General features: G+C 38.8%; 1 protein-coding gene across 1 annotated transcript; it reads right to left on the bottom strand.

The window, feature by feature from the left end:
* Positions 1-446: 446 nt before the first annotated feature.
* MYL1 (myosin light chain 1) lies at positions 447-17,021 on the bottom strand. The gene is made up of 7 exons (XM_036756790.1): positions 16,980-17,021; positions 16,127-16,151; positions 11,521-11,664; positions 9,135-9,308; positions 8,335-8,412; positions 3,004-3,046; positions 447-716 (listed from the first exon to the last, which is right to left on the bottom strand). Exons 1-6 carry the CDS (start codon positions 16,980-16,982, stop codon positions 3,018-3,020), a joined length of 453 nt encoding a protein of 150 aa, XP_036612685.1. The 5' UTR covers positions 16,983-17,021; the 3' UTR covers positions 447-716; positions 3,004-3,017.
* Between the last annotated feature and the right edge of the window lie 604 nt (positions 17,022-17,625).

The following is a 17,625-nucleotide window of genomic DNA, read 5'->3' as shown; positions in this document are numbered from 1 at the left end:
GTGGAAACAAAGGAGAACAAGTGTAACCCCTTTTCTATGTGATACCTTCAAATACCAGAAAACCCACTCCCATGACCCCCTTAAGTTTAGCTTAGAAGGGAGAAGACATCTCCAGGTTATCAATGACCTTGAATTACCTCCTAATATATTAAACTTCACTTTGCCACTGGAGGCATGGCACGGAGCTACCATTTCTTTGTTGTCTCTGGCCCAGTTTTCTTTTTCCTTTCGGAGATTCAGATAAAAACGAATTGATCTTCTAGAAAAGGTTTGATAGCAACCTTACTCTGTATATTTCAAGGAATAAAAAACTCAGTTTTGTTCTTTGCTTTCAGATCATGACAAGAAAAACAAAAACAATGTCACCACCAGAGACTGACCAAAGCGATTTATTGATTGTTAGATTCTTTCAAGGGTACACATTTACACATGGTGGAGAGCACGGAAAGAGAGATAACTTAGACTTGAGACCTGTAGAAACTTTGTCTAGGTTGTTTGCTTCTGCAAACATTTGACTTGTGTAGTAGAAATATAACTTGAGGATTCGAAGGAAACTCAAAAGGTACATAAAAAATTGGGGAGGACTTCAGTATATTATAGTCCAAATTCCTTTGGTTTTTCCTGCCTTGTTGGTCAACTGATCTGGAGAGATGAATGTGAATGTTCCTAAAATTCATGGCTTAGTTTCCAGTCAGTCTTCATAGAGATCACTTGCTCTGTTAAGAAGGGGAAAAAATAGAGTTAGATTTGTATTGCTATTTTTTTTTCTACCAAAGGGGGAAAAAAAAGCAAAAATTAGTGGCCATTATTGAGAATAGGTGAGAAAGTAATTTGTTTTTAAAAATCAATAAAGATTATTACATGCTTACTATGGGCTAGGCACTGGGAATGTTATGCACTGAGGATACAGAAAAAGTCAAAAACAGGAACTTCTACAGTTATCTCTTCCACATTTTGACTTTCCCCATTGCCACTTTTGACATATCACAGGGCAAAAGAAGTTAAATGGGATTTTGGGGGGAAGTTCTGAGGATGCTACAGAAAAGTTAGGAAACTCAGAAATGCATGAAATATATGTATAGTGTTATATAATATCAACCCAAATTTTACAACAAGGTAGTATAAACACATCTTGAAAGAAAAAGAAAAATTCAGACTTCTTCTCTGGTATATGAAGGGAGGGCCAAAAAGTTTTACGTGGATTTTCCAGATCTCGGGGGCACCATGCTCCTAACTCCAGTGATGTGAAAGGGATAATTGTATTGTAATGAATGAAATATAGGTAATTATGTGACTTAGGTAGGATAACAGGAATGTAACCTTAAACAAGATACCGGGGACTTTTTGGTTATGAAATTAATTAGCGCTTCTTGGAAGTACACAATCCTGGGCTGTGATTCCATCTTGTACATCATAGAAATGAGTAGCTATTAGGGCACTGATAGACCATCATGATGGTTTTGGTTTTCATCCAGGCCTATGATTTAGTTGTTTATTTAATTTAATTGGGGAAACTCCTAATGCTGAAATTCCTTCTACCAATACAGTTCCCTAATTCATCTGCAACTTGTAATCTTAAAATTGCCAGTGGGCTCTGAAAAAGGTTGAGTGACTGTACAACCATCATACAGCTAGTATGTATCAGCAGATGTAAGACCTGATTCCAAGTATTTCTGTATACAAGGCCTGCACTATCCACTAGGCTATGCTGCCCCTCATTTATTTTCTTTTGAATAATCCAGTAAATTCTGATAATCTCATCTAGGGCATGCAACTCTTAATATTAGGCTATAACCACGTAACTTTTTATAGAAGCTTCTTAATTAATCATCATATGTTAATTCCCCTTAACTCGAAACCTTGTTCCTCCAATACCCTTTTGCTAGAACATTATCCCTACTCATCTCTCTGCTGAAATCCTACACATCTCTCAAGGCCAAGCTCAGCTGCCACCTTCCCCTCTATTCCAAACAGAGACAGTGTCTTTCCCTCTCTGCATGTGAAAATAGCCCCTTTGTACCACTCATCTAATGCTCCTCTTCTCTCCTGTGGCGTCATTATTTGCCTTTTTATCTTATGTCTCCTGCTCTAACATAGCCCTTAGACCTCAAGGATAGTAGTGCTTTGGGTGTCTTTGTAGTATCAACGTAAATGCCTTGGCTGGCCTAGAGACGACTCTTAATAAAATGCTTGTTAAATTCAATATGAAACAAAATGGTACCAGAGACCAAGAAGTACTTAGCATTTAAAAAGTTTCCAATCTTGTCCTTTACGTGTCATCCTTCATAAAGGGGGGAAAGCACCACTGATCTATCGTCAGGGAGATGAGCTTTTATGCGCTTAGCCAGTATTATTTTGGATGCTGGTTATTTGTGTGTGTGACATGTCTCTCCCTACCCCAACTCCTAACCCTTTGTAAGTGCCTCAAGGGAAAAGAGCAGGGCATAATCTATGCACACACACACACACACACACACACACACACACACACACACACACACATATATATCTCAACCATTGTCTTTCTTATATTTGTCTCTAGATTGGAAGTACTTCGCATGTATATGATTAATTTTTCGGGGTTTGTTGATTTTTTAAATAGTTGTCATGTATTTAAGCTGGTACTCCTGATGACCAATTAGATAATCTTATTTTTGGTAAGGAGGGTCAATGTGGGCATAGTTTGGGGCTACAACCAAATTATCTGACTTACTTCAGTATGGAATCCATGATTTTTTGTGGCACTGTGCTCTAACTAAAGACATTAACCAACAACAAACTTCACTTTGTATGGTGAAAGCTAAGGAATATAAAGGAAAGAACACATAGTATATTTTTAGGCAGACACAAATGCAAACTCTAGTTCAAAATACAATTATATCAAATAGCTGGTATTCTTGGGTAGCGGTTCTTAATTAGGACCAACTGAATTAGATCTGTAGGAGACACAATCCTCAAACAAAGGACAGTCAAATCATGCAGATTAAAGGAATGCTATTTTACCTTGAGAGTTCCACTTATATGGACATGATGTGTTTGACAAAGGCTGTGGAATAATACAAACATAGTGTTAGAGAATTACTAAAGTTTCATAAAAGGTTTATGCACAATCTGCTAAATCCTAATTATTTTCTGCCATGAGACTAGGAAGTTTAGCACATGGGTATCTGTTACCATTAGTGAGACTCAATCTCCCAGGTTGGCCCTATTTTTATCTTAACAGACAGTTGCCAAGCTTAGTATCCTTAGAATACAAGCCTTGGTGAATCTTAGACATACACAGGTATTTAAAATAAATGTTGTGTTTTTAATCCAGGCACATTTCACAAAGTAAAAGATCTTCAAAAATATGTATTTATAGGAAGGTTGTTAATACAGAAATGAACAGCTGGCATCTGATAATGGGATTTGGATTTCTGTTGTATGGCTTGGCATAAAGAAATGACAAGACACCTGGAGTATACCTAAGAAAGCCTGATAAGAATGCAATTGCCTTATGCCTTGCAAATCTAATCAAAAGGGCTTTCAATTGAAAAGACAAGGAGGCTGGGGGAAGGAGAAAACTCCCTGTATACAGGCACCAAACTAGATACTGGGAAGAGTAGCTGGAATGTAGGAAGAAAAGCAGCAGAGCTACCCAGCATTTTTTACAGAAAATAAAAATCGACAGAGGGAGCTAGTCGTTGTAATATACATAGCCTTAAATGCCTATATATAAATATGAAACATAAAGACAACAAGTGAGATGAAGTGAGAGACAGCTAGGTGGCACAGTGGATAAAGTACTGGGCCTGGAATCAGGAAGACTCATCTTCCTGAGTTCAAATCTGGCCTCAGACACCTACTAGCTGTGCGACCCTAGGCAAGTCACTTAACCTGTTTGCCTAAGTTTCTTTATCTGTAAATTGGCAAACTGCTCTAGTATCTTTGCCAAGAAAACTCCAAATGGATCACAGAATCAGCCAGACTGAAATGACTGAACAACAAGAGCAAGATGCAGTGAATTAGAATGCAAATTTGACCTCTCATGGCTGTCAGGGACTTGGAGGGATAAGACTCATGATTGGAATATGGTTCTGGATGATGTGGTAAGGGATTGGAAAGGGGTGGGAAATAAGGTAGCAGTATATATTAAGAAAGGTTTTTATGAGAAAATAAAATTATGAACTTGGGGAAGAAAAGCACAGTATCAGCACTTGGGATTAGTGTCTTTGCCATCAGAGTGTACTACAGACTACTACTTCTACAGAAAGAAAAAATAGATGAGGAGTTCAGGAAATATCATAAGCCTGGAAAAGAGTCATGACATAGTAAGGACAAGGAACATAGATTATCCAGATATCTGCTGGAGCTCTGTCAGAGAAGCAGAGTAGCTAATAATTTCCTGACTTGCATTAAAAGTAATTTCATCCTTCCAAAAGATAAAAGAAACAAGAAGGAGAAATTCAATTCTAGGCCTGACTCCTTACTAAAGAGGAAAGAATTAGTTGCCTAGTTGAGAGCAAGGTAACTTGGTTGGGGGCAAGAAATAACCATTCAATCCCCAGAATTTATGTTAGAGGAGAGGAAATTCAGGGGTAGTCTGACACGCCCTGTAGGTTCTGGGAGGACAGATATTAGGCAGTTTAGTGGAAGGATTGGCGTGATCCAAAGCTTTAAAATGATACAGGGGAAGTCAGCTTGAGAGGGATGGGAAATTTTTCAGCATGAAGTTCAGAGAACATGAAGAGAGAACAATTTCATTGAGGAAGAAAACCAGAGTTGTCCAAAGAGACTGGTGTGGATATACAAAACCTTAACAATTAACTCAGATTACATATATGTAGATATACATATGTGTGGGTATATAGACACAGAAGATGGAGGCCAGGTCAGGTAATAGGATGAATAATAAGAGGGTGAAGTAGATCTGTGAGAAAAGCTTAAGAAGTGGTAAAGCTCAGTATGAGCAGAGGCCATCCAGGAAAAGCTAAGTTATTTGTTTGGTTTTTTTCCAAGCTATATTTAGAAGAGAAAGCTTAAAGAAAGGACTGCTGGTTGGTGTGGATGGCTAGTGTTCCCTAGTGTGTGTGTGTGCATATATGTGTGTATGTCCGTGTGTGTGTGGGGGAGAGGGAGGGAGAGGAAGAGGAAGAGGAAGAGGAAGAGGAAGAGGGAGAGAGAGAGAGAGAGAGAGAGAGAGAGAGAGAGAGAGAGAGAGAGAGAGAGAGAGAGGGAAAGAGGGAGACAGGAAGAGAGGAAGAGAGGGAGAGAGAGAGAAGGAGAAAAGGAAAAGGAGAGAGAGGAAGGGAGAAAGAAACTTAATTCTTATTTTACTTCTGTTTTACTTGCCAAGAAAAATGACCTCTGGACTAAAAAGAACAGAACAAATGGCCAAACAAACAGTTAATAGGGAATTGATACCCAAGATAAGTAAGGGGACAATCAGAGAGCACCTAGCTGCCCTTCATGAATTCAAGTTACTTGGTCCAATCCAACTACCTTCTAACTCTTCCAGTCTATTTTCCATGTAGCTGTCAAGTCAACATGCCTAAGTCAATAGTCTGATCTTGTCACCCCCATTGCTCAAAAAGCTCTAATGGCCTCTTCTCAGCTCTAGGATGAAATGTGAACTCTTCTGCTTGACTTTTAAAGCCCTTTAAAATTTGACTCCAGCATTCCTTCTCAGGTTTATTACACATGATTTTCCTTCACACTATGTTTCAACCAAACTAGGCCACTTGTCCCTTGGACGTGACATTCCACTCTCCTCCTCTAGACCTTGGCACAGGTGAAGAGATGACTGGTGTACATTTCTTTTGATCCTCTGCCCCTTTGAGTCTCTATTTCCAGATTCAGCTAAGTGCTACCTTCTATGAGGCCTTACAGATGTTAGACCTCTCCCCTTGGGAAATTACTTTGTTATTACTCATCATTGTATATTCCCCCAAATAGAATGTAAAGTCCTTGAGGTCAAGGACTGTTATATTCTGTCTTTGATGATCTGTTGGTAGGTAGTACGTGCTTACGACATGTTGAACAAGTAAACAAGTTACACCCTTGATTAATGAAAATACTAATGGGTGAGATCACTGAGGCACAGTCAGTAATACCTGAAAGACTATAAAAACAGGGTAGGTACTGCAGTATTGGACAAAGGCAAATGTCCAAATTTTCAAAAAAAAATAATAAAAAGGCAAAGAACAGAGTCTGAAAACTATAAGCCAAGAGCTGGAGTTTAATAATGGAGTCTAGACTTTTAAGAGATGCTTAGTTACCATCTAGAAAAGGAGAGGCCCCCATAAAGGGCCAGCCTAACTTCATCAAGGACAAATGAAGCCAGGCCAAACTTATTTCCCTTTTATGACAGTTACTAAACTGTTATATCGTAAGACTACTGCAGATAAAGCAGTTAATAAACACAGCTTTCCTGCTATTCTTGTGGAAAATATGGAAAGATGGGCGCTAGGTGATAATACAATTAGATTTGTAAACGGTTGAATGGTCTGACTCAGAGAATGGCCATTAATGCTTCTTGGCAAAAGGACTCTAATAGAGTAGCTCTGTGTGGTTCAACATTTTATAATGACTTGGATAAAGGCAACGGTGGCAGACTCATCCAATTGGCAAATGACACAATTCTGTGAGAGATCAATAATACAGTAGAGGGGAGAGTCAAGATCCAAAAAAAAAAAATGGCAGACTAGAAAATGGTGTTGAAGCTATTCAGATTAAATTTAATGGGGATAAGCATAATGTATTTCACCTGGGCTCTGGAAAAAAAATTGACTTCATATGTACTAGATTGGGGAGGTATGATCAGACAGTAGTTTGTCTGAAAAAGATCTGGGGGGTTTTGTTGGCCTTCAGGCTCATTATGACTTAACAGTGTCTTATAGAAGCCAAAAAAGATGATGAAATTAGTAATAATCCCACTCAACTCTTGCACTAGTAAGACTACTTATTTCAGAGTACTATATTCTGTCCTGGATATGATTTTTCAAGGATGACATTGATAAAGGAGAGAATGGGCAGAGAAGTGCCACTAGAATAGTGAAAGATCTTTTGGTCTGGGTCAGAAGAAGAATGGTTAAAGGAACTGAGGATATTGATCCCGGAGAAGAGAAGAGACAATAACTGTCTATGAGTACAGGGAAGATTATACTTGTTCTGTTTAGTTCCTGAAGACAGAACTAGCCGCAACAGCAGGAGTTGTTGAAAGGCAAATCAAAGTTTGATGTAAAGAAAAAACAAACCTTCCTAGCAATTAGAACTAGCCCAAATGGGATGGGATGCTGTTGATAGGTAGTGAGTCTCCCCGCAAAGACTGAATGACTACTTTTGGAACGTGTCGCGGTAAGGATTTTTTGGGTGTTGCATTACATGATCATCAAGATGCCATCCAATTCTGAAATGAGTATTAGGTTATATTCAGATAAAGGTGAAGCTGCTTCAATATGCCTTTGGAGTAGTTAGCAGGAAGACTTGTTCAGTCATGTCTGACTCCTTGTAACCCCATTTGGGGTTTTCTTGGGAGAATACTGGAGTGGTTTGCCTTTCCTTCTCCAGCTCATTTTACAGATGAGGAAACTGAGTCCAACCTGAATAAGTGACTTGCTCAGGGTCACACAGCTAGTAAACGCTGAGGCCAAATTTGAACTCGTGACAATGAGTGTTCTTGATTCCAAGCTCAGTGCTCTATCCACTGCTCCACCCAGCTGTCCCTAATAGGAAGATACTTTGCCACTTTAAGGAAACTTTTTTTTTTTAACACAGAGTGCAAATTCTCAAAAAGTATTTTCTTTTGGTGTCTACTAGTGAGGATCTTACCTGGTAATCATCTAATCTCTACTTAGAGTCAACCTCAAACAGCTCTGGAATGTCATGAATTTGGATGTTCCTTCCAGCCATGCAGACTAGAACCCATTGGAATCAATGCCTGCCTGGTCTGTTTGACTTTTGCCTATGTTCCCTCATGTGGTTGCCACAGGGGGCTTCACTCAATGTGATGGAGGCCTTTTTTTTTCAAGTTGTTTTCCCTTGACATCCCAATGGCTCTTGAAAGTAATAAACTATACAATTTGTCATTATATAGTAAATTACAAATCAAGTACCTGGGAGGAAAAAGGCCCAGGGAAATCAGTCATTTTCCATTCCAAGGACAAAGCTAGACCCACCATGAAGTAAGAGGTGATATAGACACTTTTAATCTCTGTCTGCCCTCAGTTACCTCCTCTATAAAATGGTGCCTACCTAACCAGGGTTGTTGTGAGAATCAAATCAGATATTTATAAAAGGTTTTGCAAACCTTAAAGTGCTATTATTATTATTATTTTGCCAACAAAAAGAACCTACCTTCATAATTGATGCAGCCATTGGAGTCCTCTTGACCTGCCAACAGGGCTTCTACCTCCTCTTCCTTCATCTTTTCACCTGAAAGAGGAAAAAAAGTTGTAGCTGTTTAGAAATAAGGGCAGAAAGCAGTTTTCTAAAGCATTTCTGACCTGCCTTTCTAATTTCACTCAGTGATGCTAATTTGAGAGGTAATTCAGTGGCTTAGTGGATAAAGGGCTGCTTTAGAAGTTAGGAAGAGCTAGGTTCAAGTCTCGCCTCTGACAAATCTAGTTCTGTGACTGTGGTCAAGTCTTTTAACCCCTCAGGGTCCCAGATAATTCCCTAAGTTACAGAGGACTATCTAATGTAGGTAAGTGGAAGGATTTGCCACACTGAGATTTCCCTGATACTGATGAAAATGCTTGTATCTAGAACCTTCATGTATCTCCCCTTCCCCATTCTAATTTTTAGGGTCAAGGAAACATAAATATTTTTGAATATTTGAATAAATACTATAATGCATTTATGTTCCTATGATTTAAGATGATTAAAATTCAATTTTTCTATCCTTTAAGACTTATCTTTACTCATTCCAGGATGATTTCTTAGGAGAAATTCTTTTAATCAAGTTCTGACATCCTAAAAATAAATTTTGAGACTGACTGGTCAAAGTTCTCAGTGACTTTTCCCCCGTTGCTATTCATCAGATGTACTTTGGAAGATTCTCCTTCCTTCATTGGTCAAGTCTCCCTTAACCAATTTCCCTCTTTCTTCGTCATGGCTAGCCTTTATGACAGCCTCAGGAAATCAGGGGTACTTACCCAGGGTAGCTAGCACGTGGCGAAGTTCAGCACCCATGACTGTGCCATTGCCCTCCTTGTCAAAGACACGCAGCCCCTCAACGAAGTCTTCATAACTTCCCTGGTCCTTGTTGTTGGAAATGGCCTGCATCATGGGCAGGAACTGCTCAAACTCAATTTTTTTGGCATTCAGCTCTGAAAGGAACGTTACCATTTGGAGATTTATGAACCCTCCAGGTCTGTCAGCTTCAACTTAATGTGGGTTTCAGAATTCTGGGTACACAAGATGGCCCTATTCTATTATGCTATCCATAATAGCAGCTCAAGTTTGTAGATAAGGGACCAGAAGCCCCCACCCCCACTCCCACCCCTGTCCCAAACAGTATTTATTTCTTCTACTTTTAAGATGATAAAGCTTTTAAAGGAGAGCATTTTTACATGGGGAAGCAATACTGTATAAAAGTCTGCTGAGATGCTACAGACACATAATACTGCAAAACCAAGATTGGAAAAGACTGAATTTGTAATGGGACTTTTTTAATGATGTTGTCTATTAAGTCCCTACTATGTGCCAGCTTGCTCTGCTAAGCGCTTTCTTTTTAAAGGTATTGAAGGAAAAAATACAGAAGGAAGGTGCTAGGAGATTGAAAATTAGGGTGGTACAGCGGGAGGGGAATGGTGGGTCTGAGTTCAAATTCTATCACCTACCACCTTTAGGGAAATCACTACCTCTCTGGCTTCTATTTCTCACCTATAAATGAGAGGGATCGAATAATTAGGTGACCTAGCTTTAAATCTAATGTGTGTAAGTCTGGACTTAATTCTTGAAATCCACAACCCTGGCATATTTTAGTAATCTATGATACCCACCAGACTTTGAGCACCCACCAGATGATGACAAAATATTAAAATGGTATGGTCATTTATATACAGAGGAAGGGAATTATCTCTACATATAAACCACATTTTCTCTCCTCCAGAGAGCTCTCATAGGATGGAAATGAAATTGGAGAGCAAAGATTAAAACAGATTGAGTTTTGAATGCTGAAGAAATGAACTACATTAATCTAATCATTCCATGGTCAAAGATGGATGTTTAATTAGAAAAAAAGGCATTTTAAAAATAAGATTTTACCCACTGCTCTCTCACCTTATCTCATGCTCTTGATACTTTTAGCATGATTAACTTGATAAAATTCAACCTGGGGGAGGCAGGGGGTAGGAAGAGAGAGAAAGTCTAAATATAATTCTAATGGTGATTTAGTAGCTAGCATTTATAATAATGGTTAGTATTTATATAACACTTAAAGCTTTGCAAAGTGCTTTATTGGGGCAGCTAAGTGACGCAGTAGATAGACTACAGGGCTTGGAGTCAGGAAGATTCATTTCCTGAGTTCAAATCTAGCCTCAGACACTTAGGAGTTGTATGACCCTGGGCAAGTCATTTAACCCTATTTGCCTCAGTTTCTATAAAAGTGAGCTGGGGAAGAACATGGCAAATCACTCCAGTATTTTTGCCAAGAAAATCCCAAATGAGGTCATGAAGAGTCAGACACAACTGAAAAATGGCTGAGCAACAACAAAATTCATAACAATAGTTAACATTTATATGTAAAGTACTTTAACACTGGAGTAATTTGCCATTTCCTTTTCCAGTTCATTTTACATATGAGGAAACTAAAGAGTACCTAGCTGCCCTAAATGTGCTAATGGCTAAATATTACTGTTGAGTAACTGAATTCTCAATAAATGAGTCTGAATTCTGCAAAACATATTCCTCACTGATTTTTATGTTTCACCTATAAAAATTACAAAAAGCAGCTGAATTTAGATTTCAAAATCCATTGAGATCTTCTACAAATGGAAAATATGGTTATTAAGTCCGACCTCCTCTGTTCTTCATTATAGTCACAGATTCTTTGGAGTTTGCTGAGGAAGTGATGTATTAAGAGTGCTATTGGATATTTTTTAAAAATCTCTGCATGAGTCACCAAAACCACTGTGTTCTCATTGTGTTTTCCAACAATGAGGTGGCATGGTGTTGGAGGGAGAAAGAGCTGGTCTTTGAGTCAGAATGATCTGGGTTCTAGTCCTGCCTCAGGTATACACTAGCTAGATGACCACAAGCAAGTAACTTAAACTCTCAGTGTCTTACGCTGCTGAGATAGTTATAAATGTTGCTGATCTGTGCTATGGCTAGGAATTTTATACAAGTAATTCTCTACTTTGATTAAATCATAGGTCTAGCAACTACCCACACCACTTATGAGCACCTTAATATAGCAATGGAGAAACTACAGTACAAGTAAGTCAGTTATTCTCAGAGTTGAAGTCTGGGCTATAGAACCTGACCTGGCCTGAACATACGGGTTCTGAATTTCTAGGAGACATTGCTTTCATTACCTACCTTCATTGCTAGGGTTTCCCAGAACTTTCTTGACCTCTGCATTGGTTGGGTTGGTACCCAGGGCACGCAGGACATCACCAACTTGGCTTAATGTGATCTTGCTTTCGCCAGTCCTGTCAAAGAGGAGGAAAGCCTCCTTGAAGTCTGTAGGAAGAGAGAAGGCAGGTTATTCAGAGATTCCTTCCTGCCACAGATCTATTCTTTAACAATGAACTATATATGTTTCTGGTCAGAATTACTCTAGACTGACAGTTTTACTATTTAAAAAAAAATTCTAGGTCTCTTTCTTAGATCTACTTTTTTCCAAGTAACAAATACCATCACTGTCCTCATTATATTCCCACTTGCCTTGTCTTTGTCTCTGGAGATTACATTGCTGCTTTTTCAACCTCTTTTCATAAATCCCCTTTATCTATTTCAGCAAAAGGCAATTCATACCATATTTATTCCTTTTTTGTTCATTTAACCTATCTCTTCTACTTTGATGAACAGTTATGGGTTGGTTTCCCCTAAAGTGCAATGGACTCCTTTTCTGGCTCTGCTTTTACAGGCTGTGAGACTAAAGACAAATCATTTGACTGAGTGTCAGTTTCTATGTTTGTAAAATGGATATAATAAAGGCATAGTAGTATTTTAATTGCCAGCCTTACAAAATCACTCTGAGGCAAACACTTTTGTTAACTGCAAAGTGCTATATAATGGTGAGCTATTATTACAGGTGACCTTAGGAATCCTGGGATTCATTTCACTATTACTAATGGTGAAAGTTTCTTTTTCCTTACTTCCTTCTTCCTTCCTTCTTCCTTCCCACCTTCCTTCCTTCCTTCCTTCTCTTTCTTTCAGTAAGTGGTTGACTGATTTTAGTTATATAAAAGCTAAGTAAAAATTTTCAAGATAAACCTATAGGAATTAGGGAAACTCCTTTCTTGAGGTCCAGGACTCCATCATTTCACTGATTAAATCCCAACAGGATAATAGTTTTTCTGAAGGCAAGTGATAAACTCAGGCCTAGGAATTCCCAGGTCAAAGTATCCAAGCCAAACTGATGTAGGTTGCCCCAGGGCTAAACGCAAACTGATTGGAAAACTAAATAGACTATTTTTCTAAGTTTTTTTTCCTGCATTTTATCCCCTTATTATATAACAAATGTTTACTATGTTCTAGTATCAGATGTACATTTCAGGAATATTAAGTTATATCATCATCATCATCATCATCATCATCAAAATAGCATATATACAGCACCTACTATGTGCCAGACATTGTGCTAAGCACTTTACGTATGTTATCTCATTTGATCCTCACAATAACCCTGGGAGGTCCATGTTATTAGCCATTTTGCAGTTGTGGAAACTGAGGCAAACAGGTAAATGACTTGCCCAGGTCATAGAGCTAGCAAGTGCCTGAGGCTGGATTTAAACTTAGGTATTCCTGACTCTAATAGTAATAATGATGATAGCTAATGTTTATGTAGAACTTGCTATGTGTCAAGTGCTGTGCTAAGCACTTTACAAAAATTAATAATTTGATCCTCATAGCAACTCTGGGAGGTAGAGGCTATTATTATCCCCATTTTACAATTGGGTAAACTGAGGCAAAGAGAGATCAAGTGACTTGCCCAGGGTCACATAACTAGAAAGTGTCTGAGGCTAGATTTGAATTCCAGCCTTCCTGACCACAGGCCCTGTGCTCTATGCATCATGGTGCCCCCAGCTGCTCTTCTACTCAGCATTATCACTTGACTTCATATGCAGCTCTATCCTTTATTCTAACCACCAATCTCTAGAGAAAGTGAGGTTGAATGTGGCACTGACTGGACAAAGAAAGGAGTTGTATAAGGTAGAGCCAGATCCATAATTACGCCAAGAGGGGATTGAAATAGGTCATCATAGAAGGCACAGCTCAGGAACACATCTGTGCTTTTTTGTGGGTGGTGGGAGTGGGAGAAAAGGACAGGAAGCATTTGGGAGGGGGCATATGTGAATATCACCATAAAAAATACATTTCTGAAGGGTGTGACTACCATCCTTTAAACTGAAATTTACCTCTGTCTGGACCAGTGTTTTAGAAAACTTTGTGGTCCCTCCAATCATTCCTTGTCAAGCTAAAAGCCCCTACTAGGTCATTAGTTTAGGACCATTCACTGGCCAATGGTCAAGAGAGTTTTTACTCTTTTAATAGAAATCTACAATTTTAAAGTAGATTGCATTGTGCGGCATTTGTAACAAAGGACTCAACATGTCCATGACCAGTTCTAAGAGAACGCACTACCAGTGCTGACAGACGATCCACAAGTCATGAGTCATCATGTTCTCTTTCATCTTCCTTAATGGTTGTGTGAAATTGGAGTCTCCTGGTACTGGCTTTAGTCCTCCATATACAGTCTGCTTAGGAGGTTCACTATCACCCTAGTGAAACTGCTGATGCAGGAAGAGGGTTTTATGGACTGTAATAGGATAGCTTCCAACCTAACCCTCTCTACTTTAAATGCTGAGACCAGAAAGAGGCTCCCTGATCAGTTTCCTTCTTGGGAAAAAAAACAAAAAACAAAAAAAAAAAACAAAAACCAAACACTTTTGCTTTAATTGGAAATCTTCTTAAGCGACGCTAATCTTTCTAAGAATCTAGGACCTCCTCAGAAGAACCAGAATGTCTTCAGATGTTATAAATATTGCACATTTTCTAGTTACATTTTTTCAGAGGCTTCAGTGCTCAATCTTGATATGCTCAAAACTAAACTACACCAAAGGAAATAGTTTTCATAGCATTTAAGATTTTTAAGTTTGTTCTTCCTGACATGAGAGAAAGAAAATGACCCTTTAAACAATGTCTTTCTTTTTGTCTAAATTTAAAACAAGTTTAGTAGGTAGAGTAAGGTGACTTAATCCACACCAAGCCAGTCCTTTTGTCTCCTAAATGGGTTTTAATTGCTCTACTGTTTAGCCCTATAATAGCATAACAGTCATAATTAGATTTCAAGTTAGACACTGCAGAGGGACGCAGAGGAGAAAGGAGTACAGTAAGACCATGCCATGTCCTCAATTGAAATGTCTTAAGAAAAAAAAATGAAATTTCCATTGAGAGAGGAAGATGAAGGAAGTAGAATCTCCCAGTGATTTTTTCTTTTTAGAGCATCTGATATGCTTTCTACATTGTTCTAAAATTCTAGTCAGCTTGTATATCAGACTAGTTGATATGTCTTCTTCATGAGGCCATCAGCTATGGACATCTAGTAAATTCACTTGTAACTTTTCCAGGGATATTCCTTGCTCTGTCAGAATTGACCAAAAGCATCAACATTTTTCAGACACTGATTTGAGGCTAATAGCTGAATAAATTATTAAGTTTTCAAAATTAATCATTATGACTAGTCATTCTAATTTACATATAGGGTAGGATATTACCAATCTTAAAGGTGTTTCCCTTTCAGTTCATTGGGTTTCCAGGATAAAAATGTCATTATCATAGTTCCCTGAAAATATTAAAATGACAAAAAAAATGTCAAGGAATAGTATGTCCTTGTATAAATAGGAGTCCACCAGGATTATTAGTATTCCTGTTGGACAAAATTCTTTTAAGAAAAGAAAAAAAAAGACATAAGTTTCTAGAGAAAAGCAAGAAATGGATCTGTTGAATCAAAAAGGGGAGACCTTAGAGAACCCTTATTCTCTCTGTTCTGAAAGAATCAAGCATGTATGTCTGGAACACAACGAACACTTTCTTAATGTTCACTAAACTGAAACTTGAATGTTTTAGCCCAACTCTGTTTATATGAAGGAAAAGGCCATTAATTTAACAGCAAGCATGATATGATAGAAAGTATGCTGACTTTCTACATAAACAAACAATACAACTTGACTCCTTCTCTTTCAAAGCCCAGGGATGGAAGTAATTATTACAAGATGAAAAGGGAAGTAATTTAGGCAGTCAAACTGAATAAATTAGGTTCCCTAAAAATTCTTTTGGGGTCTTGGATAATCAAGTTAACTAGCTGAGTGGCCAAATAATTTAGGTTGAGTAGATAGTGTAGACAACTGGCTTTAATTTATAAAAACAAATCAATACATGAGAAATCACCACCAGTTGAGGACATTTCCCTTTTGTCCACCTAAAGACCTTTTGGCTGCTGCTCACAAGTGTAAGACTGACTCTTGTTAAATGTTTATATTTAGAGAAGACTTCAGCTCAGTCTACCAATTACGGGAGGCAGGGCTAAAGGGGCTAATTAGGGAGAGATTAGCTCTTCCTGAGAGTCAGTTTTTCCACAGGCCTTTTGGGGAGGGCACCCATAGTAACAACAATCTGTTTTAACTTACCCTCCTGTTGCTCTTTAGAAAACTCGATCTGTTAGAAAGACATTAACCACAAAGAACTGTTTAACCAAACAGGTGCCTGATATTTCTGTGTATCTAGCTGATTCCATGAGTCTATCTTTAGAGTAGGTTCCCAAATGAGCCCACTCTTCAGATTTCCCATGTAGCATAGATATTAATAGGAACAGCATGAGGCAAAATGCCTTGAAGGTTAGTGAAGAGCTAGGACTTGGGAGGCGAGACATTATCATTTCACCAGAGTGCTAGAGAAACTGAGGTTTTGTTGCACTTACCAGCAATCTGGTCAGCACTGAAGGACTGCAGTGAAGAGAGGAAGAAAAAAAAAGATACAACTAATAACCGTTGAAAATGCATTGACAGAATCAAGAGTGTTCTATTTTGTCTCCTAAACACAAGGGGTTGTGAATGTAGTCTGCATTGAGTCAGGTTGCTATGGCCTGAGAAGTACTACCTTGGGGTGGGGGTGGGGGAGTAGCCTTTAAATCTAAAAATTTTAAGACTGTATAAAATAGATAACTAATGGGAAATGGCACTTGGAACTCAAATAGTGAATCAATGCTTCATCAAATGCTGAAATAAATGCTCCCTAGAATAATAAAGTGTTTCAGAGCTCAGTTAGGGTTCTGCCCTAGACATTCAGCATTAAGATGTTTTGAAGCATTATCACTGCATAACTAGGACATTTTCTATTAAGACAGACAATAACTCTAAAGCATTAAAGGCTCTTATCCAAATAGTAAGTATTGGTATCATAGGATCAAATTTTAGGTTAGATGGTTTTCTAGTGAGAGCTGCTCTTGACTTCTAACTTCAGATACAAATGGTCATCATCCTGCCTGGCAAATACAATTCCATTTAATCATGTGTCCTGTGACTATTGGACTAACCCAAGTATATATGGTTGGATTTAACAACTCAAGACAATGAAAAAGGTCCCTTGCCCACTGCCTTAGCCTCAAGAGGCACATAGAAATCTGACATGCTTAGCAGTTTCTCCCCACCCCCTCCTGCCCCACCCCTCACCCAACCTCCCCAAGCTAACTGCAACTTTCTTGCCTGACTTTCTTCCCTGTCCCATCAGCAGTCCAGCAGGGGACTGATAAATAATTTCTTGGTCAGACCCACCATGATGGAGATGTTGAGAAGCTGGAGAAGTGAGCTGAGGGCTGCTCCTGTCCCTGAGTGGAGTCCACCCTCTCACAAGCCTTCTTATTTATGGGGAAGCTGTGACCTCACAGCCAGGATCAGGTATCAGAAGGAAGTGGCCACTCCCATTGGAGAGTCCTTTAGCTTTCTTAGGGCAAAGGGAAAGAAGGATCTGTTTCTTACTGGGTCTATCAGAAGGACTATTTTAGGAGATCAGACAGAGCTTGGGAGTGGTCAGCTACAGTGTGGCTGAAGCTTGTCAGCACTTCTCTGGTCTATTATCATCAAAGGGAAGACCTCTCATTGAATATTACTGGGAGCTTCCCATTAGGGAGAGTTTGTGTTTCTTTAGAAGTGGGTAAATTAAAATGTTGCTTAAGGGTCAGATTCTTCCTGCTGGAAGGTTATGGCAAATTTCTGGTCAGCAAAGTTGGTTATTACTTGGGGGTGGTGGTGGTGGTATTTTAGTTGCAACTACCTGGATCAGCCTGGTTTTGAGTTTCAAGAACAGCTGTTACAAAAAAGATTAACCCCTGAAGTTCAGAAGTTGACAGTAGGTCCCAACTGCAGAGGCCTCATTTAAAACTGACAAGAATTTTCTGTACATTTTAAAGGGTCTGGCTGA

Source organism: Trichosurus vulpecula, chromosome 4, assembly GCF_011100635.1.
Source record: "Trichosurus vulpecula isolate mTriVul1 chromosome 4, mTriVul1.pri, whole genome shotgun sequence".
NCBI lineage: Eukaryota > Metazoa > Chordata > Mammalia > Diprotodontia > Phalangeridae > Trichosurus > Trichosurus vulpecula.
The sequence above is the reverse complement of the archived record's forward strand: the minus strand, read 5'-3'. Positions and strand labels throughout refer to the sequence as shown.